Source organism: Salvelinus sp. IW2-2015, linkage group LG15, assembly GCF_002910315.2.
Source record: "Salvelinus sp. IW2-2015 linkage group LG15, ASM291031v2, whole genome shotgun sequence".
In the NCBI taxonomy this organism is placed as follows: domain Eukaryota; kingdom Metazoa; phylum Chordata; class Actinopteri; order Salmoniformes; family Salmonidae; genus Salvelinus; species Salvelinus sp. IW2-2015.
Genome location: NC_036855.1, coordinates 24340681 through 24365962, shown reverse-complemented (window position 1 = coordinate 24365962; position 25282 = coordinate 24340681). Strand labels below are relative to the sequence as shown.

Below are 25282 nucleotides of genomic sequence, written 5' to 3'. Positions count from 1 at the left end.
GCTGGGAGACGCTACTTTTTTTATCCTGCATAGACACCCAACAAACATGACATCTCTACTAATGTTGCATCATACCGTCTACCTAACCCTGCAGAGCCACACCCCTAACCGCGGGCCAAAGAGCCAACTGGACTGATCATGACTTTCTCCATGACCTCACCATGACACTACCCCTTGCCCCTCAACGCCCATTCTTGGAGTCCATTGAGACTCAAGAGAACTTTAGACTCCAACTCTTCATACCAAAGTTTGTAAACTAAGAATGTACAGTAATATAATGTAAAATAACATAATTTCCATAGGTTTTTTGTTTAGTCTCATCTCCAAGGCAGTGGAAGCTTCTGAGGGGAGGACGGCTCATAATAATGGCTGGAATGGAGCAAATGGAATGGCATCAATCACATGGAAACTATGTGTTTGATGTATTTAATACCATTCCACTAATTCCGCTCCAGCCATTACCACGAGCCCATCCTCCCCAATTAAGGTGCCACCAACCTTCTGTGCTCCAAGGCTGTATAAACCTGTCAAACACATGTACTGTCATTTCACCTCTGTTTTTTCTACCTCTTGAACAAAACCCACTTAGCTGATACACATCCTTCCCTAGGTGATAACATTAGCTACAGTATAGTTTTATAACACTACACCCCTTTCAAGAGAGTGTCAACAACAGTCGAATTGTGCATCGACAAAGGTGGCTCAGGCTTGATTAAACCACTCTGCCCCTACCCCCTCCATTCATATTTGTCGGTCACATAGGTATTTTTTGTGTCTCTAATTGGGTGAAGTACTCTTTGAATGGAAGTATACTTTGAATGGTGTAGCAATACACCAAGTCACTACAAAGACACAGGCGTCCTTCCTAACTCAGTTGCCGGAGAGGAAGGAAACCGATCAGGGATTTCCCATGTGGCCAATGGTGACTGTAAAACAGTTAAACAGTTTAATGGCTGTGATAGGAGAAAACTGAGGATGGATCAACAACATTATAGTTACTCCACAATACTAACCCAAATGACAGAGTGAAAATAAGGACGCCTGTACAGAATAAAAATATTCCGAAACATGCATCCTGTTTGCATTAAGGCACTAAAGTAAATCTGCAAAAAATGTGTCAAAGAAATTAACTTTATGTCCTGAATACAAAGCGTTATGTTTGGGGAAAATCCAACACAATACATTACTGAGTACCACTCTTCATATTTTCAAGCATGGTGGTGGCTGAATCATGTTATGGGTATGCTTGTCAATGGCAAGGACTAGGGAGTATTTTAGGATAAAAAATAAATGCTATAGAGCTAAGCACAGGCAAAATCCTAGAGGAAAATCTGGTTCAGTCTGCTTTCCAACAGACACTGGAGACAAATTAATATTTCAGTATGACAATAACCTAAAACACAAGGCCAAATATACACTGGAGTTGCTTACCAAGACGACAATGAATGTTTCTGAGTGGCCTAGTTACATATTGGACTTAAATCTCCTTGAAAATCTATGGCAAGACTTGAATATGGCTGACTAGCAATGATCAACAACCAACTTGACAGAGCTTGAAGAATTCAATCAATTTTGAATTCAGGCTGTAACACAACAAAATGTGGAATAAGTTTAGGGGTATAAATACTTTCTGAAGTCACTGTAGATCTGGGGTGGTTAACATACGGCTGTTTCTTATTGTGTCTGTGTGGGGGGGTAGGGGTATTTTGGGTTAATTAAACACTCCAGGCCACTGTTGAACATCTCAAACTAGATGGAAAGTTATAATGGACCTTTACGTTTTCAAATAACTGCCCCTTTTCTGGCCCACAAATTGGTTTTGACGAACAAATTGGTCAGCCCTCCACTGAATTTAGAAATCCTGATGTGGCCCTCAACTCAAAATTATTTCCCACCCCTGGTATACCTAATAGTGAATAAATTAATGGATGTGGTGGATTGAGGCTGCCATGGTGCAGCCATAATGCAAACCCCAGCAATCTAACAGTGCCAGTTAAAAATAGAAGTCTGAGAAAACATTCCTGACGGTGTGAGTGGACAGCAGCTGCAGAGTGTAGTCAATTAGTGGCAGACAGTTTGGACACTAGTCACATGAGTAACTTGAGTATCGAAGCTATTCATGGTCCCTGGTTAGTACAGTGTGTCTGTAGTAATGTACTACCTCATGATCCATAAAATGCGCTTAGGTAGTCCTACTGGAGGTTCCTGGAAATGACAGAGTCAAGGGGAGCCATTAATGTCACAGTTTTATTTGGTGTTACAGGGAAGTAGTTAGACTGATGACCTGGACAGGTTGATCACACTTACAGAGAACCTATTAAATTACTATATGGGATTCTATAAGTAATTATATGAGGTTGATGATCTCTTTGTCTCCGGACATATTCCAGTTCTCAGGGAAGCATCAGAAGAAAACAAAGAATGTAACCTGTGCTTTGGAGTCTTCCTTCAGGGTAGACACGTGGACAAGCCATGTGAGCCACATACAGCCAACCACACAGTAGCAGCCACTCCTGTTAAGGCATAGGTTTGCCAAACTCTTTAGGGAGGCACAAGAGAAGGACATAAAACAAACTAATAAAACCACAAGTCAAGTTTGACTGTTTATGCGTTCAACAATTGTATGTCGTTGCTGTGGCGTTATTTGCATATTGCATCTCGATCGGTCATATGCTAATGAGGGCCTGTGGGAATTTGGGTGTTCACGAGGAAAGCGTCTAACTCACGCTTGTAATGTGAAGACATATCAAGCTAGAAATAAATATATATAAATAAAGATACTGTTCGTAGTTATTGTACTCACGTATAGACCAGTTAGATTGAACGACTGTTGCCTTTGCCAAGATGGCGATAAACCGAAACAGGCAGAAACAGAATGGTGCCCAGGCTATAGAACAACATTGATACCCAATCTCCTTCGAGATTAGACAGACTCTGGGTTGAGCATACTATGAAATCCATTCATACATTTAAAAATCTGCCAGACAAATAGGGTACAATGTTACAGAGCGGTGAACACCGAAGTAATTAGAAGAGAAGCAGCTCAAAGGATTACTCATTTTGAACAGCTAGCCAACCTACTGGTTCGGAATTTTATTAACGAACTGAACAGGATTTGGCTGCTGGTGATAAATGGCCTGCTTCAGAAAGTGTTTCTATTGCCAATCAGACACTAAATGCTTGGAACCAGAGTCAAGAAGGGTCACAAGAAGGACAACGAAGCCGTTGTATTCTTTGGGATGTAGATTACTCTAAGAATTACTGGTAGAAAAATCCGTACAGAAGACAAGGGCGGCCTTTTATTTGTAATCAGGAAGTGAAATATAACTGGGCTAACTAGGGCTGGGAAATGYCAGGAACCTCACGATACGATATTATCACGACAAGACGCAATGTATATATGTAGCGATTCTCACGATTCTATATGTATTGCAATTCGATACTGTGATTTTACTGCGTTTCGATATTTCTCACCATATGTCTTCTGAAGAGGAACAAGAGAAAGCCATGAGTGTTGATCAGTCATGGAAATAAATGCTGAAAACAAATGGTCTCCATACGTAAAAAGATGGAAAACAAGCTATAAAGGAAAAAATACTGGAGTTTTGGTGCAGGTACAGCCATATAGCACAAAACTAATATTGCAATATTGTCAAAATGATACGATATTTCATCAAAAATAATATGTAACTTGTATTGATCCCCCCCATCACTAGCTAAAACAGTACATTGCACATTAAATACCACCTCCGAAAACACGTTTTACTCTCGAAAAGGACAGCGCTATATGTCCTCAGCCTTTACTGACTGCCTCTGGGTAGCACATTTAGTAAATCACGGATTTAGTTTGCACGTATAACTAAAACAGATCATTTCGTTTTGGTACCGTACTGTACTCCCTTCCCTGCCTGAATGAATTATTTATGTCAGTGGGCCAAGGAGGTGTGTCTGCGTTCTGTGAGGTGATTGGTTTACGAACATCTGAAKGTGCGTGTGGTCGGAGTAGTTTTTGCAGCCTGGGCACTGGCGTGTACCCCATGGCCGAGACACAAATTCAACCAAAAACTGCAGTATAACATATTATCCTAAAGATTGTTTGTCCATCAACTTCAACCTGGATTAATCAATTCGTTTAAGTATACAATCTACTCAGAAAACCTTTGGGTGGTTCATATTTAAAAAGTTTGTTAGAGTCACCTTAATTGTCCATATCTCACATGTAACAAAGTCAAGACGGTGGCACAGTTTCTAATTTAAACCCTTCGCTAAACGTACCAAGTCGATTTTTTTTCTAGAAATCTAAAGGCACAACCTAAATTCGAACCAATGTCTTAAAGTTGAACATGTTATTACTCCAACGGTCCAATCAACCTAATGAAAGTGACACGTTTTCATTTATCTTAAGAGTGTCTCTGATATGGCCTGCATTTGCGCAGTTCTCCGCGTGAAGACCGTTAGCTCCGATGACGTTTTTCTGCGCATGAGCTTAGTTAGCCGTCGTCACCATGACACTTATGATTTTTGTAAATKGTATTTAACTAGGCAAGTCAGATAAGAACAAATTCTTTACATTGACTGCCTACCTAGGCCAAACCCTAACCCTCATGACGCAGAGCCAATTGTTTATCCCATGTGTAACTCTGTTGTTTYTGTCGCACTGCTTTGCGTAATCTTGACCAGGTCGCGGTWGTAAATGAGAACTTGTTCTCAACTGGCCTACCTGGTTAAATAAAAGGTGAAATAAAACTCCCAATCACTGCCGGTTGTGATACAGCCTGGATTCGAGCCAGGGTCTGTAGTGACGTCTGAGATGCAATGCCTTAGACCGCTGCACCACCCGGGAGCACAATTAGCGGGACACCAGTCCTTTCTTGGACAAAACTGGTCTTTTAAGGTCTGACTAAAATTAGAATATTAATACATTGATTAATCTGACGGTATGAATTCTTTGAGAATACATTTGAGTTGTTTCCCAGAATAAGACAAGATCTTTTTACAATCAACATTTAATAACACTAAGCAAAATATGTACACACGAGTGATCATGAAAAGGTAGGAAATAGAATTCAAGACATGAATATTGAAGATATGATCATCTGAACCAAATCTGTTGTCCTTGGCTCTGGTTAGGCCGTATGGAGGTGAACAAAGGAAAGATGTCAGTGTCCTCAGTTGAGGGGTTCCTTGGTGGTTTCTTGCTCCATTCCTCTGAGTTTGGATGGTCCCTYGTGGACTGCTCCTTTGGGTTTTGTCCCCAGTTGCTTTGTCTGATGGCTCTTCCGTTGAGTTGCAGAGGCTGTGCCCTAATTAGCCTTCTTTCCTTGAATGTAGTCTTAAAATGTACCGGTCAGGCTACACTAGCTCTTTAAAGACTACGTCTCCTACAGGGACCATTTAGTGCATTGGCTCTTCAGTCACAATTTATGTACCGAATTACAGGTACTATTCCCCCAAAAAAATAAAAATACTTTGCGTAATTTATCAGTTCACCAGTTCTTGCCATTAAAGCTGGAGGTCCAGGCCCTGCGGTCAGCCTACTGAAGATGGAGGTTCTTCTCCCTCGAGAAAGGTCCAGCAGGATAAGAGGCTAAGAGGGGGAGCAGTGCTTTTTCTAGTCCTGTGCGGTAACATGGTATCACACCTAGATGTGAAAGGCCGCTTCTTTAACCCGTGGTGCACGTTGTCCTAGCATTACACAGCTGATTCAAATAACTAATTTAAGCTTTGAATCAGCTGTGTAGTSCTAGGGCAAAACATGCACCCAGGGGTTGGGAACAGGTCAGAGTATGGAAATTCAGTCGTCCATAGAAGTTCAGCATTAGACAAAGGATGGTTAACATATGACGTTAAAAAACGCTTCATTACATCACCTACAAGTGTGATCGGTGATTTCTATTGGAGAAGCAGTCTCTGCCCATCTTCATACTGTACCATCTGACAATACACAAGTCACTATACAGGTGTAAATTCCCACCACAATATTTACCATTGCTTGTTGACTAAATACATTTGACCTTACGAGTCACTGTGCTGGGGAAAACACTGGCAAAGCCATCATAAAACTGTCGAAGACTTTGGAATCACCTTTCAAGGCAAAATACGACCATTGCATTATTAAAGGGCAGTAATGTCCCCAGGGGTTTTCAGGTTAAAAAAAAAAAAGTCTGTGCTGCAGACCCAGTTATGGAACAGGTGTACTCAATGGCTCAAATACCCAGAAACACATGAATAATGCCAAATTGCACTGCCATTTTTCATATTCACCACCCATGATAGACCTGACTTTGATAACACCAGTCGCTACTTATTGATGGATTTGTGTGGCACCACTGGTCAAAGATAATTCAATGTGCACAAAGATCTAGCTACAGCATACGCTGACATTTAATGTATGCATTTTAAAAAGGTTATGCACAAACTGACAATGAATGACACCAAAAACATGCTTCATGAAGGAAAGCAGACATTTATTGCAGATCTTTGACATGAGAAATCAGTATTTAACCTCTGAAGACATAAGCATTGAGACAAGATACCTGTTCCTCAGGATGTCGGACCTATGTTGATGAAGAGCAGGAGGGGAGAAAGTACAAGGGGAGGCACTCTTACACTCAGTAGCAAGAAGACTAGCCAGTGTCAAAATATTAAAAAGCACCAAGGGAAACCCTATCCATACAAACAAGTGACAGCTTGTAAACGAGGCTGGTTTCTCTGTACCACACCAGCCAAACGTTGCCATCTCTTTATGCAAGGATAAGGGGGGGGGGGGCTAAGAATGGCCTCATTGTATTGACTATACATGTCTGGTCAAGACAATCTCACCCCATAAAACCGCAGTCCAAAATACTCATCACATCAGCCATTGAGTTCTGTGGAGGTAGACCAAAGCTTTTCTGTAGGACACTTTGGAACCACTGACAATGTTACCTAGTTACAGCATTCAGTAAAGTCTGAGATAAAAAATAAAAACCCTTTGGGTTTAAGCTGCCTTCTGAATCCTTGGCTTCTCTGTATCCACGCCAAGATTCAGAGAACAAATAAATATTTTAATAAGGTGTTGTGCCAGTAGTAAGAGCTCTTCATTGTGGCAAAGACGGCCTTCCTTCAGGATAAAGACGGTGGTTTCTCTGTAGCTACACCTGCCATCAATACCCAAGGAAGAAGAGCCTTGACCTTAAACCATTTTGAAAAAATAAAATAAAAATGAAATTAAACTACCTTTTGAAGGAGTCACATGACAAGCCAATAACATGTTTTAAACAATCAAGTATAACCAACACCCCTACAGGCCTTAGCAGTGACATAGCAGCTTCTGACTTTTCTGTATTACGTCAGAACAGCGCAGACATCTGCAGGGGCATCCCAGATTTTACTGCGTATATTCAAGAACGTTACTTGAAAATAATCAAGATGGTCTCATTTCTCAGCCTGCAACGCATAGCATTTCTTTGAAAATAGCAACAACTACTGACGCTTAACTGTTCCATTCTTGCATCCTCAACAAATGATAAGGGGAGTGAAATAAAGCTTCAAAAGGGATTTGGGGTGGGTCACAATACCAGAAGTAAGTGTCAACCAAAGGGAAACGATTAAGGGGCAGGGGGCCTTYAGTAGCACCAGTAAATTAACATGATATCAACATGTAGCCTTGGTAAGTCAGACTTAACTTTGGAATATTTTGCATCTGTTAAGTATAAGGACAGCTAGGCCCGAATAACATTACAGTATTTACAGTTCCTCAGTCATGCTGGGCAGGGTCTAGGCGTTGTAGTGTGAAAGACATCAATGGAAGAGGAAGACTAGGCTAACCGCATAGAGCCTAGTAACACTGTACAACAAAGTGGGACTTGAATGGGGCGCAGCTTAGAAGTTAAGGCAATAAAGGGAGCGAGACTGCCACAGCTGTATTTGATCAAAATAAAGCTGTGATATTTTCTTTTATTTAACTAGGCAAGTCAGTTGACCAAATTCTTATTTACAATGACAGCCTAGGAACAGTGGGTTAACTGCCATGTTCAGGGGCAGAATGACAGATTTTTTACCTCGTCAGCTCTGGGATTCGATCTAGCAACATCCGGTTACAGGCCCAACGCTCTAACCACTAGGCTACCTGCCACCCCAAGGTGGATAGAGAATCTATAGACTGACTTTCACAATTGTTCCCATTTGAAAGCTGCAATTTTACAACATTAAACACTATTAGAATAGCCCATTTGAGAAATATGCTTCATAACTAACTTGCCTTAATGCTTTTGATAAGCCAAATCCTACTAATTAAAAATGGCCTGCAAAGGCAAGCTTCGCAACTAAGGTATGTTCAAAACTACTGATTCGATTTTTCTATTGTTTGTTCTACCTCATTACCTTAGGCCAATCATGTTTAGGTCATTCAAAAACACCTCAACTTTGAGAGCCTTGAGCACCGTTAGATAAATTCATTGAAGTAGTGGCAGGAGAAAACCTGCACGCATAAAAACTGAAGTCATATACATACGAAATGTAGAGAAAAAATAAAATTTACTTTAAAATAAACACCAACTCTGCAACAAAAAAAACAAAGGCTGCGGCTATATAGCCCAGATCCTCCAACATTGGGGGAAACAATTCGACTGGACATACGGCAGTCGGAATGCCATCATTGAAGTTGTTTTGGTGACCTCAAAATGGGGTGTTGAACAAAACAAAGTCAGTGATTATATCATCCCTAACCAMTCAGAATACCAAAGTCAATTCGCTACCCAGGTGTGTTCTGGCTCTGGACCAACCCATTGTTTTCTGGGACCAATTAAAGGGAAGGGTGATACCTAGTCAGTTGTATAACTGAAGAGTCCTCTGCATTTAACCAAAGCCYTCTAAAATCAGAGGTGCGGGGCTTAATCGACATCCACGTTATCGGCGCCTGGGGAACAGTGTGTTAACTGCCTTGCTCAGGGGCAGAACAGATTTTTACCTTGCCAGTTCGGAGATTTAATCCAGCTACCTTCCAGTTAGAATGCGTTCTAGAAATCGGTGAAGTATCCAAACTCAGTGCGGAGAAGAAACTACGTCTGTGGCGTAGTGTTTGGCCGGAGCAAGGAGTTTGGGTAGCCAAGCAAGAAAATCTTAGCCCCGTCTAAATTATGCTCTTGCATTCAGTAAGTTGCTTACAACATTTATTGAAATAGGTTATGCAGGCTATAGCAAAGGAATAGGCCACTTGGCATGTCCTTGCCTGGCCAGCTCTTTACAGCGTGATGCCAGTCAAGTTGAAATAGGCTAGTCATTGGTCACGTCACAATATCGCCGTCAATCATATTCAATATTGTAACAGTTGCAAAACCCTAATAAGTACTTTCAGATTTTTATAACTTAATTGTTAAAAATCACTTGTACTGTTCACACTTAAGTCCACAATGTAGGGGGGGAAAGAGGTTCTAAGTGTTGCGCTAGATGATCAGCCAATTAAAATCAGAAATTGTTGTCCGCACCTGCCATAACCTCCATTCAAGTCCCTTTCTGATGCGCTGTGAAACCAGACAAGTCAACAKAGCGAGACAGCTGGTGGAAGAGATTAGCTAGCTAACATATTATCCTCTCAACATTACTTTCCTGAAATATTTTGAGAATGTTGGTAGTATTACATTGACCACTAACAGCAAAAATGCAGTACAGATGACTGGAGAGAGGAAGTAGAAAGAGGGTAGGGTTCTAATACCCCATTAACAGGGAAGGGAGTTAAGGGCCTTTCACCCCCAAGACCATGTAAGCTTCTCTGTAGTATACACCAACAGGCCTGGGGGGGGAAAGCTTCACAAGTTTAGTATTTTAGCTTTTTGGGCATCTCCCATGGGAAGGAGTCCCGGCCAAAGTGGCCGTAGGCAGCGGTCCTCTGATACATAGGCTTCTTCAGCTCCAGCTCCCTGGAATACACAATCAACTCATTTAGCAGCCCATCACAGGAAAAGACCTCAGATCAACATAAATTCTCAGCCATAATGCAGAAGGGAAAAAAATAAATTAAGAAAAGGCAATAGGGAGTGTCGATAGCCATGGAAAGAAACAATCAGAAAGGTTAATTAGGCCAGCTAGTAAAGAGGGGGGAGGAAGGGATAAAGCATCAACACTTACCCTGCTAACCAACTCATCCTTGAGCAGTGTGGGGACTGGAGCTTGGAGATTGAAAGCGCACTGATCCCATTTATGAAATGTCATTGAACTTTAACAAGGTCTGAGAAACCAATGACCTTTCAGTTGGATGTGAGCAGGAAACCCTTCACCGTGCTGGGTATTTATCATGCCATCTGACAGATCGGACAACCTCCACTGTAGCTCTCGAAGCTTTAACCTTTGGCATTACATACTATACTTCACTGGCATTTAAAGCAAGACAGTTTGCCAATCCTGATATTCCACCCCTGCCCAAACTGATCACAACCCCAGATTGCTGCTTTCATACGTGTCAATAGCTACTGGGTATGTCATTAATCACAGTAGTGAATCATACAGTAAAGGGTTAGAACCATCTGAACACCAGCTGACAGCTCAGGCAGAACAGAAAGACAGGAAGCGTGAGTTAAAGGCGAGTGACAGAAGGGGCAGATTCAGAGAGGCACACAACTTAAGGGGTACACTTTACCTGACAATGACACCAGGACGAAGGTCAAAGTTTCTCTTGACGATGTCCAGTAGCTCCCGCTCACTCTTCTGGGATGTGCCGTAGTGGAAAATGGAGATTGATAGGGGATGGGCTACTCCGATGGCATAGGCAACCTGATGTATAATCGTGAGCATACAAACTTTAGGTTTGATTTCGTGGCACCCATTTGTGACTGATTTATGTGTAGTACATTTGGAAAATATTCAGGCCCCGTCACTTTGTTAAGTTAGAGCTTTTGTAAACAAAACCTACACACAATGACAAAGCAAAAACTGGTTAAGAAATTTAAGCCAAACTTCCAAAACCTGAAATTCCATTTGCATAAGTAGTCCGACCCTTTACTCAGTACTTTGACGACGCACCTTCGGCAGCGGTTACAGCCTCGAGTCCTCTTGGGTATAACGCTACAGGCTTGGCACACCTTTTCTCCCATTCTACTCTGCAGAACCTCAAGCTCTGTCAGGTTGGATGGGAGTGTTGCTGCACAGCTACTTTCGTCTATAGAGATGTTCGATCAGGTTCAAGTCCAGGTTCTGGCTGGGCCACTCAAGGACATTGAGACTTGTCCTGAAGCCACTCGTGCGTTGTCTTGGCTGTGTGCTTAGGGTTGTTGTCCTGTTGGAAGGTGAACCTTCGCCACCCGTCTGAGGTCCTGAGCACTTTCTCTGTTCATCTTTCCCCTCGATCCTGACAAGTCTCCCTGCCACTGAAAAATATCTTCACAGAATGATGCTGCCACCACACATCACCGTAGGGATGGTATTGGCCAGGTGATGAGAAGTACCTGGTTCCCCCCAAATGTGACACTTKGCATTCAGGCCATAGTTCAATCTTGGCTTCACCAGACCAGAGAATCTTGTTTCTCATGGTCTGAGAGCCTTGTGGCAAACTCCAAGCGGGCTGTCATGTGCCTTTTACTGAAGAGTGCGTTACATCTAGCCACTACCATAAAGGCCTAATTGGTGGAGTGCTGGTTGTCCTTGTAGAAGGCTCTCCCATCTCTACAGAGGATCTCTGGTGTCAGTGTGACCATTGGGTTCTTGGTAGTGCTGCACCGATATGACATTTCCTTGCAAAAACAATAACCGATATTTAATTTTATCAGCCTTAAGCATTCTAGTACAGTTAAATAGTTCACACGGACGCAGCGGTCTAAGGCACGGCATTTCAGTGCAAGAGGCGCCACTACAGTCCCAATGTGTGAATCCAGGATGTATCATAGTCCCATAGGGAAGCGCACAAATGGCCCAGCGTCGTCCGGGCCATCACTGCAAATTATACTTTTTTTCTTAACTGACTTGCCTAGTTAAATAAAGGCTACACACACCCTGACCAAAAAGTTCGCATTTACACATGTCCCCATTACCAGTAAAACCTTTCTTTGTTCAGTCGTTTCATTCTCAACCAGGATTTCTATGGAAGGCCTTTTGGGTCTTTGCTCGTCAAATAAGGCTATTTGGCGTGTCAAATAAGCTTGCTGACCAATCAGGACCTGAATATGACTGCACGTCACATAATAATTTAACGCGTTTATTAACTTTGTACGTAGTTATCGCACATGTTACAAGTCATCGATACATATGCTATGATGCTGGTAAAGTCCACGTACCTACAGTGCTGGTCATAAAAACAAAAAATAAACTAGCTAGCTCATGGATGCAAACAATGTCCTTCCCCAAAAACATAGCAAAACGACATCTGTTTCAGTAGCTATAGTTAGCTAACTATATAGCTCGGTGTCATCTAAAATAACCCTAATTTATAAGACAGTTCTTATTTCATTAATGGTGGTCGTACCATCTATGTGAAGMWASCCACAATAACGATTAGCCACAATAGTGGCCTTTAGGTTTAGCCTTCAAAATAAAAGTATGGCACACTTCCATTTGTATTCACTTGCATCACTGGCAATGACATGCAGTTTGCCTTAAAAATGAAAGTGTCATTGACAGTGATGCAAATGAATACAAAGAGTAGAATTATGCCACACTTATTTTGAAGGYTAAATCCAAAGTCCACTATTGTGGCTAGCTTCACAACACAACCTGGTCGAGCATCACTAGCCAGATAAAGCTAGCTGGCCGCTTATAACGTTAGCTTTGGGCAACAGGGTTAAGTAGCTGGCTAGATATTGTCATGAACTGAAGTTCAATTTAAATAGGCAAACAAGTGGCAACCTAGCTAATACTTACAAGGATTCCTAAATAATTTCTAAGAATGAAAATGACTGCAGTTTCTACTGGTCATTGTTTTCCGGCTTGTATTGTTGCTAGCTACCAAATAGCTTGCTAGTTACCCTAGAAGTTGCGGTCGAACAAATGATGCTTTATTACCAAAGCGGTATTGTAAACACATCGTTCATGGCCGGTGTTTACAGACTTTTGTACAGCTTTGACAGTGCTACTATCTTTAACAAGCAAAGTACCTAAATGGCTTTCCATAGCATGTTGTGAAGCTATTACTGTGAAACTCCAGTAGGGCAACATCTGAAAAATAGCGCACTCGGTAGTGTGTACCGGTGCCCGACCAGTCGGCAAAAGCCAACATCACCCACAACAGAACAGTTGATTGTCAAGGGGAATGAATGCCATCATCTTGTCTTTAATGGATTTCGCCTTTGAGTTCACTGAAATTCTTACTCTTTCAAATGACTGCTTGAGCCACACAGCAGACATTGTGTGCTAAGTTAATGCTGTGTTGACCGTGTTGCACAATTTTAYGTGGCGTCATTATGTCATGTACCTTCGTTATACAAGTATGCACGTTAGCGTTGAAATCGTTTTTTAATGTCGGGGCGATACAGAAATTGGCATTTTTAGCTAATATCGGACGATTCCGATATGTTCACCGATATAGCATGCATCCCTAGTTCTTGGTCACCTCCATGACAAAAACTCTTCTCCCCAGAAGACAGTTTGGYCAGGCAACCAGCTCTAGGAAGAGTCTTGGTGGTTCCAACTTCTTACATTTAAGAATGATGAGGCAAGTGTTTTTGGGGACCTTCCCCATATGTTCCGCGACACAATCCTGTCTCTGAGCTCTACGGACAATTTCGTCAACCCCATGGCTTGGTTTTTACGCTGACATGCACTTGTCAACTGTGGGACCTTAGACAGGTGTGCTTTTCCAAATCATGTCCAATCATTTGAATTTACCACAGGCGCACTCCAATCAAGTTGTACAAACATCGATGATTATTGTTAACAAGCTGCACCAGAGCTCAATTAAGTCTCATAACAAAGGGTCTGAATAATTATGTCAATAAGGCATCAGTTTATTCTAAAGACCTGTTTTCACTTTGTCATTATGGGGCATTGTGTAGATTGACMATTTTATTTAATCCATTTTAGAAGGCTGTAACAAAACTGTGGATAAAGTGAATGGGTCTGAATACATTCCAAATGCTCTATACATGAGGTGCATCAATATCAGTCTCCTTATTAGGATCACCCTGCCCTCACCTGGACAAGGACCCGCTTGCACAGCTCAGCCTTCACCAGAGACTTGGCCACCCAGCGGGCAGCGTAGGCAGCAGAGCGGTCCACCTTAGTGTAGTCCTTCCCTGAGAAGGCTCCTCCACCATGGGCACCCCAGCCTCCATAAGTATCAACAATGATCTTACGGCCCGTCAGGCCAGCATCACCCTGCAGGGAAGGAGTAATGGTTCATACTGAGTCCTTTTCAATTKACCCCAAAATATTCTGGCGTAGTAAAAAAAATATGGATCAAATCTCATGTAAAAACACTTAATATGAACAGTTAAACAAGCCCATGCATCAAAATTACTTTAGCGTTTGCCCCTTCAAGCACATACCATAGATGCCCAGTCCTACCACTACTTATCAGGGTTCCTATACATTTTCAGATGGAATTTCAAGACAACAATGACAAACAATTAGAGGCATCGTTATGTACATAAAAAAAAGGTAATGTGGTATTGACACTGGGAGGCTGCTTTGTGAGCCTGTGCACCATCTGTCATTGTGCAAGGCACTTAGATTTTCTTTTTAATATGCCAAACTACATTAACTTTTTCACTCTTGAGTTCCAAATATCTCTAACGGTCACCCCAGTGTGAGTGGTTTTAAGAACGCACCGTTCCAAAATGTGATCGTTATGCAACAGGATAGTTAACACGCACTGCCTGCTAATTATCTATAGGCTGTTTTCTAACAACTTGTATTTTCTATCAGTCTGAATTGAGGTGTTCCGCCTCATTAATTCATATAGAATTAATCCATTTCAGTGTCAGACAATTTATGTTTGAGGCTTTACTGAGCCGGACAAAGTTCCCTCCCCATTATTTCCGCACATCAAGTATACAGACATTTGCACAGTCCTGCCCTGCCCATTTTCTGGCTGGCACTCTCATTGCCTCCATTGTTATCCTTACAAATAATATTGGACATGTGCGTGCCTATCAAAGTGCCTTATTTCCTGTATATCATGTTGTCGTTTCGATTGTAGTATGCATGTACGGAGCATAATATATTTTAAGTTTTATTCACATTTAGGTACTGGTGACAAATAATACCTTCCAATTTTTGTATGATTGTAATGCACACCTATGATGAGTGTAAAATACTTTAAGGTTGTACTGATTATAATGAGCTAATGCTAAGCTATTCGCCATGTTTGTTGACATTCTACAACGCATTCTGGGTGTAACTTAAACATCTGTAAGACTAAAGATGTTATGAGGTGAAGGAATGGTTCACTCATCTTGCGAGTAAACTTCCGGAAGTGAATAATCGTAGACACACCAAAGCGGAGGACACTTTACAACCAACTAGGTATCCCCTTTCCCTTTAACATGCATACTACAAACAGCCCAAACTCATGTCTCCTCTTATCTTTGGTTGATTTGGGAGAAAAAATATATGGCGGTGTGCACAAACTACCCATCATCGGATTACTTTAGATTTCTAGAAAAGTGTTTATCAATTATTTCAATCCATGTTGATCTCACCAATGTGATGATTTATAGTAATTGCTATTGCTAATTCATATTGTGTTTTATGTCAGCCTAGAGTTATCTAAATATGACCAGTTGTGTTACGTCAATTTTTCCTGTTAGCGCTAGGACTAGTGTAGCCTACATTTCCCAGTTTGGATGATTGTGTATACTGTCGTTACTTCTGTGAATGTCTGAACATAGCATCCAAAAATAAACTGGTAACATTCAGTACATGACTTTGTAAGGACTGTAAAAAAATAAAAATACACCGGTTTGCTGCAGGGGCCACTAGAATGATCACACCCATTTGTTGGTACATGTTAAAAAGTTAATAGAAATGAAATACATTTCCATGACTTCGCCAAAACTTATCAAATTGTATAATTTTCCTAAACTTTTCCAGGTCTGGAAAACCATTTAAATTCAACGRCTTTTCCAGGATTTATGACTTTTCGAACCCTGACTTATAGTCTCACCTGTGGGCCTCCGATGACGAAGCGGCCGCTGGGCTGCATGTGGTAAATGGTGTCATCATCCAGGTAAATGCAGGGCACCACAGCCTTGACGATCTTCTCCTTGAGAGCGTCGCGCATCTCGTCCARGCAGATGTGCTCATCATGCTGCACAGAGACCACGATGGTGTGGACACGCACTGGCAACATGGCACCACGGTCTTGGCGGTACTGAACGGTCACCTGCACACAGAAGCAGACCAAGATAGACCGACAGCAGGATTGTTCAACTGCAGGCATAGATTAAGGTTTATTTTCCCCTGCTCAGACATTGCACGCATCAACCAATGGAAGCAAAAATATTTTTGCACCAGAAGGCGAAAATATATGACGTGGTTAAACCGAGACTTAAACTACCAATCCAGGTGTTGTAAGTTCTGGCATGTGTCAGCAATGTCTGAGCAGGGGAACAACCTAAAACGAGTTACATTCTGGAGTTACTGCTGGCCACAAAGGTTGGAGAGCATGAGTAAGAAAACGAATATTGCACTCATCAGCTGGTATGATAAACAAACTAGTTTCTTCTAGTCATTTCAGCCTTATGTAAATAGTCTATCGATTGCACACAGGCAGCTTACCTGGGTCTTGGAGTCAGGCCGGAGCCAGGGTAGGGTGCCATTGCGACGCAGTTCAGCCATCTTAGCGTTGAGCTTGTGGGCAAGCATAATGGTGAGGGGCATGCACTCCTCCGTCTCATCAGTGGCATAGCCAAACATCAGGCCCTGACAATAGAAAAAGTAGAACTTCACCATCTGAAAGGAAAGCTGCATATTTAGCTTACTGATAAATGTACAGCTAACGTCACTAGTGCAGTGGTCCTCTGCACCCCAACTCATACCTGGTCCCCTGCCCCAACATCCTCCTCATTGCGGTCAATGTGAACACCCTGGGCAATGTCTGGAGATTGCTGCTCTAGGGCCACCAGCACATTGCAGGTCTTATAGTCAAAACCTTTAGAGGAGTCATCGTATCCAATGTGGCGGATAGTGTCGCGAACAACCTTCTGATAGTCCACTGTAGCACGCGACGTCACCTCACCTGCCAGCAGGATCATCCCAGTCTTAGCAACAGTCTCTGAAAAAGGTGGAGGGGGAAATAGTACATTAGAACCATATCAATCAGAAAAAGCATATCAAGCAATACTCATCTGGTAAAACTTTGGGGAGTTGTGACATAATATAGCCCTAATACTATTAAGATGCAGCAAGTTTGAGATTCTTCCATTCATGTGGTGTTCACAGCTGACTCCAGGGCAACTAGAAGTTGCATCAGAAAAGAAAATGTGCTTTTTCCTTACCACAAGCAACTTTAGCATCAGGATCCTGCTTTAGATGGGCGTCAAGCACAGCATCACTGATCTGGTCACAAATCTTATCTGTAAAAAGAAAAATAGAGGTACCAGTTCACAACACTGCATCAACATTTGTGCAATTTAGTAGTAGGTTGCTTGTTCAAGAGCATGTAAAGCATTGCACAATTGGTAATAATTAAAGTTCTCCAATAGGTTTGGATTATGCTGGAAGTGTTTGTATTGTACACTGGTCTACCTACTACAGTTTGAGTTGTACACATGCTGTACCATATGTCAGGATTATGGCGATGGTGGGAGAGGCCTAACGGCATGTGTAGCCACAGAGATTTATAAAATCTGTTTCATTGGTCTGAAGCATCCGGTTGGCGTTTCCACTCACCACCAAATATGGTGATGAGGGTGGAAGCCTAAGGGGCGAAGGTGGATTTTGGCCGACATTCTGCTAGTTGTCGTCGATTAAACATTTGTTGTGTTACCAAAACTATAATCTGTTATGAACAGAGTGGACAACGTTTAGTATTGTTTACCATTTGCCAAAGTTTCCAAAAATTGAGTTGTTTAGAAGGAGAACAAGGTCGAATTAAGTTATTGCACACCCCACAGTAGGCGTTCCCTAACGGAATTATGCAAATACATGCTAGAACGCGCCAATCGGTTCTCGCTAGAACGTGCTTGGCTCTGCCCACTATGGTTCGTTTGCTTCCATTGGATACGACAGGATGTGGTTCATCTTGTTCAGTTATTAAAACAATACATGWGGTGTAGCGATGAGCCTGAACCCGCCAACATTTCCGCGGGCACACATGCAACTAAAAATCTGATTGTTTGGATTTCCAAGATGAACTACTACCGGTATAGACAAGTAGTGGCACGGAACTCTTCATACATCCAATGTAGTGCCCCTAACATAGCAACCAAACGCTATAGGCAACACACATGGCCTTGTTCCCCGAGAGCCAGCGCACAAACTGGTCGGAATCTTCGGGAGATCTCGTGAAATAAGCATGATGACGACAGGATACAAATATTTTTTAATAGAATATATCCCAAGGACGGATAACGTTCGTAATTGCACAATATAGGCCATGTGAACAACACTCAGCAAAGTATCTAGCTGGTTAGCTAATAAACTAAGAACAATTTGGGCCTCACATGCGGCTTATGCAAGATGCTGACGCCGGTGTGGTTTGATCAGCAGAGGTGAGTAGTTCGCTAACGTTAATCAGCTAATTAAGTCTAAGCAACACCGACGCAGGTGTGCTAAACAAGCCATCTAAACAAATAGCTGACAAGCCATAACACACCGGCTGTATTTGTAGCGAAATTAGCTTTCTCACCAGGGTGTCCTTCTCCAACTGACTCCGAGGTGAATAGGAAGCAGTCCTCGTCGATAAGGGAGTTGTGAAAACCGTTCATCTCTCCGTTCATCATTGTTGCTTTCTTTTGGCAGATATAATAAAGTAATTTTGTAGCTAGCTAAATTATGCGTATTTTATTGATTCTTTTTCTGCGTTGGTGTTCACACACAACTWCTCATCGGTCAGTAAATTCCACGCATTCACTGTCATTTAGTTGTGGCGCTCTTGTATTTATTCAGAAATTCACAGACGTCACTGTCGGCCGCATTGGACGATACCATTTTAAACATGGGGGTGGAAACGTTGACCAGGTGCACTGAGAGGAACGCAGTTGTGTATCGTGCGGCTCAACGTCATACTTCTCGTGTAATCAGAGAGGAAGAGGCGAAGCGAGAGGGTTTACTCACACCAAAATATGTCCACGTTAAGCAGGTCATTAATTATTAGAGCAAGGGAGTAGTTTTTGTATGTGTGGGCAATGAGAGAGTGTCGAATTTWGTCAATTAATTGCTGTTTTGATACGAGGTTTATTTGATTTAATAGACGTTTCGTAATGCTTAGGGCCTGGTTTCCAAAAAGCATATTAAGGCTAAATTAATCGTTAGAACCTTCTAAGGATCATCGTTAAATCCCCGAGCTGTTTCTCAAAACCAATGGTATTAATGTTGCACTTGAAAACGCTCGTAATCTAACGCCTGCTAAATGCGTCGTTAGATGCTTTTTCGCCCTCCCGCATCACTTCATAAACAGATTATCTCCTCTAAACATAGAATCACATGGTTTGTCAGTCTCTGACCGATGATAACTTCAGGACAAATTAGCTACGAATACGAAGTTGCCATGCAATGTATTTGCAATTGAATCAAACAAACGACGATTAAAAATATGCTTAAAATGAAAACCGAGATGACTGTTAAATATAAGCAGTAGACTATAGGCCTATTTAACTCATATTGAAATACATTCCATGTTCAATGAATTTAATTATGTTTTGCTACTTGCAGGCTACTGTTTGTAATTTGTCTCAATATATTTCATGATGTGTATCCTAGCATGTGCGCAATGATGTGTCAAATCGGTGATTTAGTGCATTTTTATTGATTGGGTAAGGATTAGAATAAGCTGCCTCAATATTTGCAGGCATAGGGTATATTATATCACCCACTATATTGACCAGATACTCAAATGGCCGCTCTAGCAATGAAAATAAATGTATTTWAAAAATGGAAGGCAGTCGGGAGGAGGCAAGAACAGATATGGGACCAAGCAGATATGCGTCTGAAGAACAGGCACAACTTCGATATAAAGTGTTTTTTTCTCAAAATTGCCGGGATATCACGTGTCCTACTAATATCAGTACATTCATAACAACCTAAGCATTACGAAATGTATATTCTACAACGGGTTGGCCAACACAGGCATTTTGATTCGTTGAGACGCGTTCTAAATCGCAAAGTACAAGTGAATGTGCATTCCGAGACAAACCATTTCGTATGTTACCTTTCATATGGTATGTATTAATGTGGTTGTCCATTRCCCATTTCGTATGATATGTTACGAATTGTAATTCGTATTCTATGTTACGAATTCTAGCTAGGTGGCTAACATTAGCTAGCTGGCTAACGTTAGCTAGGTTAGGGGTTAGGGTTAAGATTAGGAATTAGGTTAAAGGGTTAGGGGAGGGGTTAGCTAACATGGTCACTTTAATAATGGAACACTAGTCACTTTAACAATGTTTACATACTGCTTTACTCATTTCAAGCTGAGTAACCGGTAACCAAGAGAAAGGTTCAGGGGCAGGAGGTATATAAAACACAATCTGTACAAAAAGGAAGAAACTTTACTCAATTTAGTAAAATAATGCATGATTCTGATGTGCACCCTACATTTATTTGCATTAAGAAACATCAGATGGTATAATTTCACGATTTATTTATTTGGTCTGTAAACTGCAGATATATCACATTCTATTTTGCATCAAATGTTTAGAATTTATAAACAGGTGGTCAAGATCCAGCTCCTCTCAATACTTTGCTCTTCAATGAAACCAAACTGTGTCACTACAGTTAAAGTGACTGCAAATCATTCCATGCACAGACATTATTAATGTTATCTGTGCCCTCAAAAAGGTACTCAATGTTCAAAGCCAGAGCTTTTGATTAAGTTACAAAATGAAGAGGCTGAGCTGGTCAATCTAGCCTAAAGGGGATTGGTGAAATGGAAGCTTTTTGTGAAACCTGGAATTCAGTTATGCAAGAGAACACACTGCCTTTGTCATAAACTTATTTTCAGGTTTATCAGGTTATTGCTTCCGGGCATGTATGTCCCTAATCACTGCAACGGTTGGTAGAACTTTAAATCACATTTTGGATGGTTGTTTTAAGTCTTCTATATGCATTGCTTGAACTGGTGCACACCTAAAATTTGCACATGCTCGAGTACCTGTCTGTTCCAGAACCTCATAGAATATTGGCTCTAAAATAAGAGTACCGGCATCACAAAATGAGCATCGACACCCAAAAATCAGCACAGGCACCTATTTCAGTCCACTTTGTGTGGTAGATACTGTATGAGCTTTRTCCTAGTCAGAAAGTGGAGGCACTTAGTGCTCTCTAAATGGACCTCCCAACTTATGTTCATGGCATATCAGTGACATAAGACCTCTGAGAGAGATGAAAGTACATAATTTTAGACATTACAATCAACCCACCCATTACAGCTTTCATTCACTGATGGATTCATTATCACTAGTATTGATTGCTGGGCCATGTGAAATATGTCTGCATGTACAGTATAGCTTTCCAGCTGTACTTTCTACTCCTTAAAATACCTGGGGACATGAAGGCATGTAAGGGTTAAAGAGTGCTCCATTACCAGGCGAGCATTCGGACCACAGATGGTCTGGCCACAGCAAGGGGCACTGTAGATCAGCAGCATCAAATGACAAACATCCAGTACAACACTTTAGCAATACACAATATAAAAAATTATTTAACCTTTATTTAACTAGGCAAGTCAGTTAAGAACAAATTCTTATTTACAATGACGGCTTACCCCGGCCAAACCCTCCCCTAACCCTGACGATGCTGAGCCAATTGTGCGCCGCCTTATGGGACTCCCGATCACGGCCGGTTGTGATACAGCCCGGGATCAAACCAGGGTCTGTAGTGACGCCTCTAGCACTGAGATGCAGTGCCTAAGACCGCTGCACCACTCGATACTTAAGTAAAAGCCAATCTGGCAAAGGCCAATACCCTCTCAGGTGCATGTTTCGGGTTTTAGCCCTAGCACTTCACAGCTGATTCAAATAATGGTGTTGAGTTGGTTATTTGAATCAGCTGTGTAGTGCTAGGGGTGGGGGCAGGACCGAGTTTGGGAAACCGTGGTTTGGGGAACTACGTCAAGTATGGGTGAGTGTTTGATTGGCGTGTGTTTGGCATCACTGTATGACCTACATAATATGACACCAACAGCAACACGGACACCAACAAAGTTATTTCTATAATAGAAGGGTCCAATATAGTCCTGGGCTTGCCTCTAGTCTTGCATCAAGAGAGGCCTTCATCCAGCCTGCAACATTTTCCATTGTTTCTCAAAATATGGGATTAAGACTGGGATTATATTTCCTAGTGGTTACTGATAATGAAGGGTCATGGCTAGGGTTGCAAAATTCAATACATTTTCTGGTTTTCCCGAAATCCCAGTTGGAGGATTCCCGGAATCAGGAGGGAATAAGCAGCAAATCCAGGGAATTTATTGGAAGTTCCCAGAATTTTGCAACTCTAGTCACAGGACAATTGACAGGGCAGAGGTTGTGCAGCAGGGGTGTTGAGTGTCATTGTGAGGACGCCAAAAGAAAGTCAAAGAGAGGATGACAGAAAATAAAAATGAGACCACTTGGCACAACACTGAGATACATATTAGTCATTAGCAGTCAAATCAAATGTATTTATATAGCCCTTCTTACATCAGCTGATATATCAAAGTGCTGTACAGAAACCCAGCCTAAAACCCCAAACAGCAAGCAATGCAGGTGTAGAAGCACGGTGGCTAGGAAAAACTCCCTAGAAAGGCCAACATCAAGGAAGAAACCTAGAGAGGAACCAGGCTATGAGGGGTGGCCAGTCCTCTTCTGGCTGTGCCAGGTGGAGATTATAACAGAACATGGCCAAGATGTTCAAATGTTCAACAGCAGACAAACCAGGGTCTACATGTCTACATGGGTCTACATGTCTACATGTACATGTAACTACATGTGGTACCCCTCCCTCATTCAATGCCATGCATGACAGAGATAAACGTCTACCTTGCCAGAAATGAGTTACTCATCCCAATTTAGGAGCAAAAAGTACAGTGCGAGTGAAGTACAGTGCGAGTGAAAACCCTACAGAATTTGTTCCAACAAAATTGATTTGCAAAAGAAAGCATGTTGCATCTGAACTGAATCTGCAACATCATCTTTAGTTGGATACTTTTCTCATTCACTCATTGTCATTTGACAAGAGCAGAGGAGGGCCATACAGTATGAGTCAACCGTCGATTCTATTATTATCAAGCCATGTGTTAATCCAAACATCCTGCTCCACATCAGCCACCCCAGTTAGAATGACAAAGCATTTTTTGGGAGGGATTGTGCCTGGGTATGTGACTGACACACAATGGCACTGTCACGTTCCCCACTGTCTCAAAACCAGCCCAATGTTGCATCAGGGAGAACAGAGAGCTGAGTTGTTCCATATAATTTCAACAAGTCATGACACCCACCCTCTTACATTGTTCCAAAATCATTTCTGTTGTTAGAAACAAGTTCGATTGGCATCCTATAAAATAAAATTTAAACAAAATAATGTTATTTAATTGATTGCACCAAATGTGACCATTTAAATGTATAGGTGTCAACGGTGTGTACGGGAGGCGAAGTCAGGTGCAGGAGAGCAGAGTGTAGTGAACAGGCACACTTGAATTCCGTTCTACAAAATACAGCACATAAAAACATTAATGTGCCAAAAACACGGAACATGACAAAAGTAAATCGTCCGACAATAATCCACAACACAAAACAAACAATTCCACACAAAGACATGATGGGAAACAGAGGGCCAAATACATGTAAATTGATTAGGGAATGAAAACCAGGTGTGTATGGGACAAGACAAAACAAATGGACATATGAAAAATGGAGCGGAGATGGCTAGAAAGCCAGTGACATCGATCGCCGAACRCCGCCCGAACAAGGAGAGGAGCCAACTTCGGCGGAAGTTGTGACAATAGGATTCAGATCATATTCAATAAATATAATGCCCAACAATCCAATTCCTACCAGTGAGTAAGACATGAGGAATCCCCCCCAAAATTCTAAAGCTACCAACGGACACCCAACACCCCATGCCAATCCAACCACAACAATCAGTATACAGTATCAGTTCTCTATGTTTGACAAATATGAAGCTGCGGTTTGGAGTATTGCTTCTCCATACTATGTCCTTCTTTTACGCTTAATCTGTGTCCCGGAAATGTCCCCTTTGTGTGTGGTTTATTCCCTTCAAAAAAGGTCTGGATTAGTTCTCTTAGACCATTCAGATAGAAATTGAGTGCTTTTGTTGCTTCCCTATGCACCAGCCAGCGCAACGGGATGAGTGAGTGAATGAAACTATTCCTGGTGAACAAGCAAACCATTTGGCTACAGCAGTTCTAGTGGTTTCAATGTCATGGTCTCTAATGGTCTTCAGTGGCAAAAGTCCCAAACACACGTTACATAGTGTTTTGTAATGGTATAGGGTTTAATGGTAAATGTCAATAATTGTAATATATATAAAACTGTTTCCTATTTTATTGAAAAACACAAGACTGCCATGTAATGTATTATTTTATTAGGGTTGTCACAACATTTTAGTCGCTATCCCATTTCTCCATCAAAGTTTTGGGCTAGAAAACATCTTTATATGAGAATTGCACAATAGGGATAGCCCTTGCAGAGAGCGGCCACTTGTTAGACTATTCAAGGAGAGTTGGATTGAAGCATTAGGTTGCTAAGAAAAGGAGAAACTGAATTTATTTCATGGAGGACTGCCTACGCAAAGTTGCAAAAGGAAATGTTGTGATCTATTCAATAAACACAAGATACCAGAAAATGTATAAAATAGTGTGGCGGTATAGCAGGAACAGCACCATCTAGTGGTAGAAACATGGTTCTTTCACACTACTTGATGGTAACATTGTTATTTTTGTTTAACTAGGCAAGTCAGTTAAGAACAAATTCGTATTTACAATGACAGCCTACCAGAGCACAGTGTGTTAACTGGCTTGTTCAGGGGCAGAACAACAGGTTTTTACCTTGTCAGTTCTGGGATTTGATCCAGCAACCTTTTGGTTACTGGCCCACCACTCTAACCACTATGCTACCTGCCACGCCAAATAATGGCAGTGACTTCAATTACACATTTCTCTGAACGGGGAAGAAAACAATCACCAGATTCACAAGGAACACATTTCATAGCACGGAGAAGC

The 25282-nt window shown here is 41.7% G+C and overlaps 1 protein-coding gene across 1 annotated transcript; it reads right to left on the bottom strand.

Moving 5' to 3' along the window:
• Positions 1 to 9162: 9162 nt before the first annotated feature.
• LOC111974713 (S-adenosylmethionine synthase) lies at positions 9163 to 18980 on the bottom strand. Its single transcript, XM_024002660.2, has 8 exons — positions 18755 to 18980; positions 17403 to 17480; positions 16944 to 17179; positions 16684 to 16827; positions 16070 to 16288; positions 14098 to 14280; positions 10616 to 10749; positions 9163 to 9899 (listed from the first exon to the last, which is right to left on the bottom strand). The coding sequence occupies exons 1-8, from the start codon at positions 18846 to 18848 to the stop codon at positions 9797 to 9799; spliced, it is 1191 nt and encodes a 396-aa protein (XP_023858428.1). The 5' UTR covers positions 18849 to 18980; the 3' UTR covers positions 9163 to 9796.
• Between the last annotated feature and the right edge of the window lie 6302 nt (positions 18981 to 25282).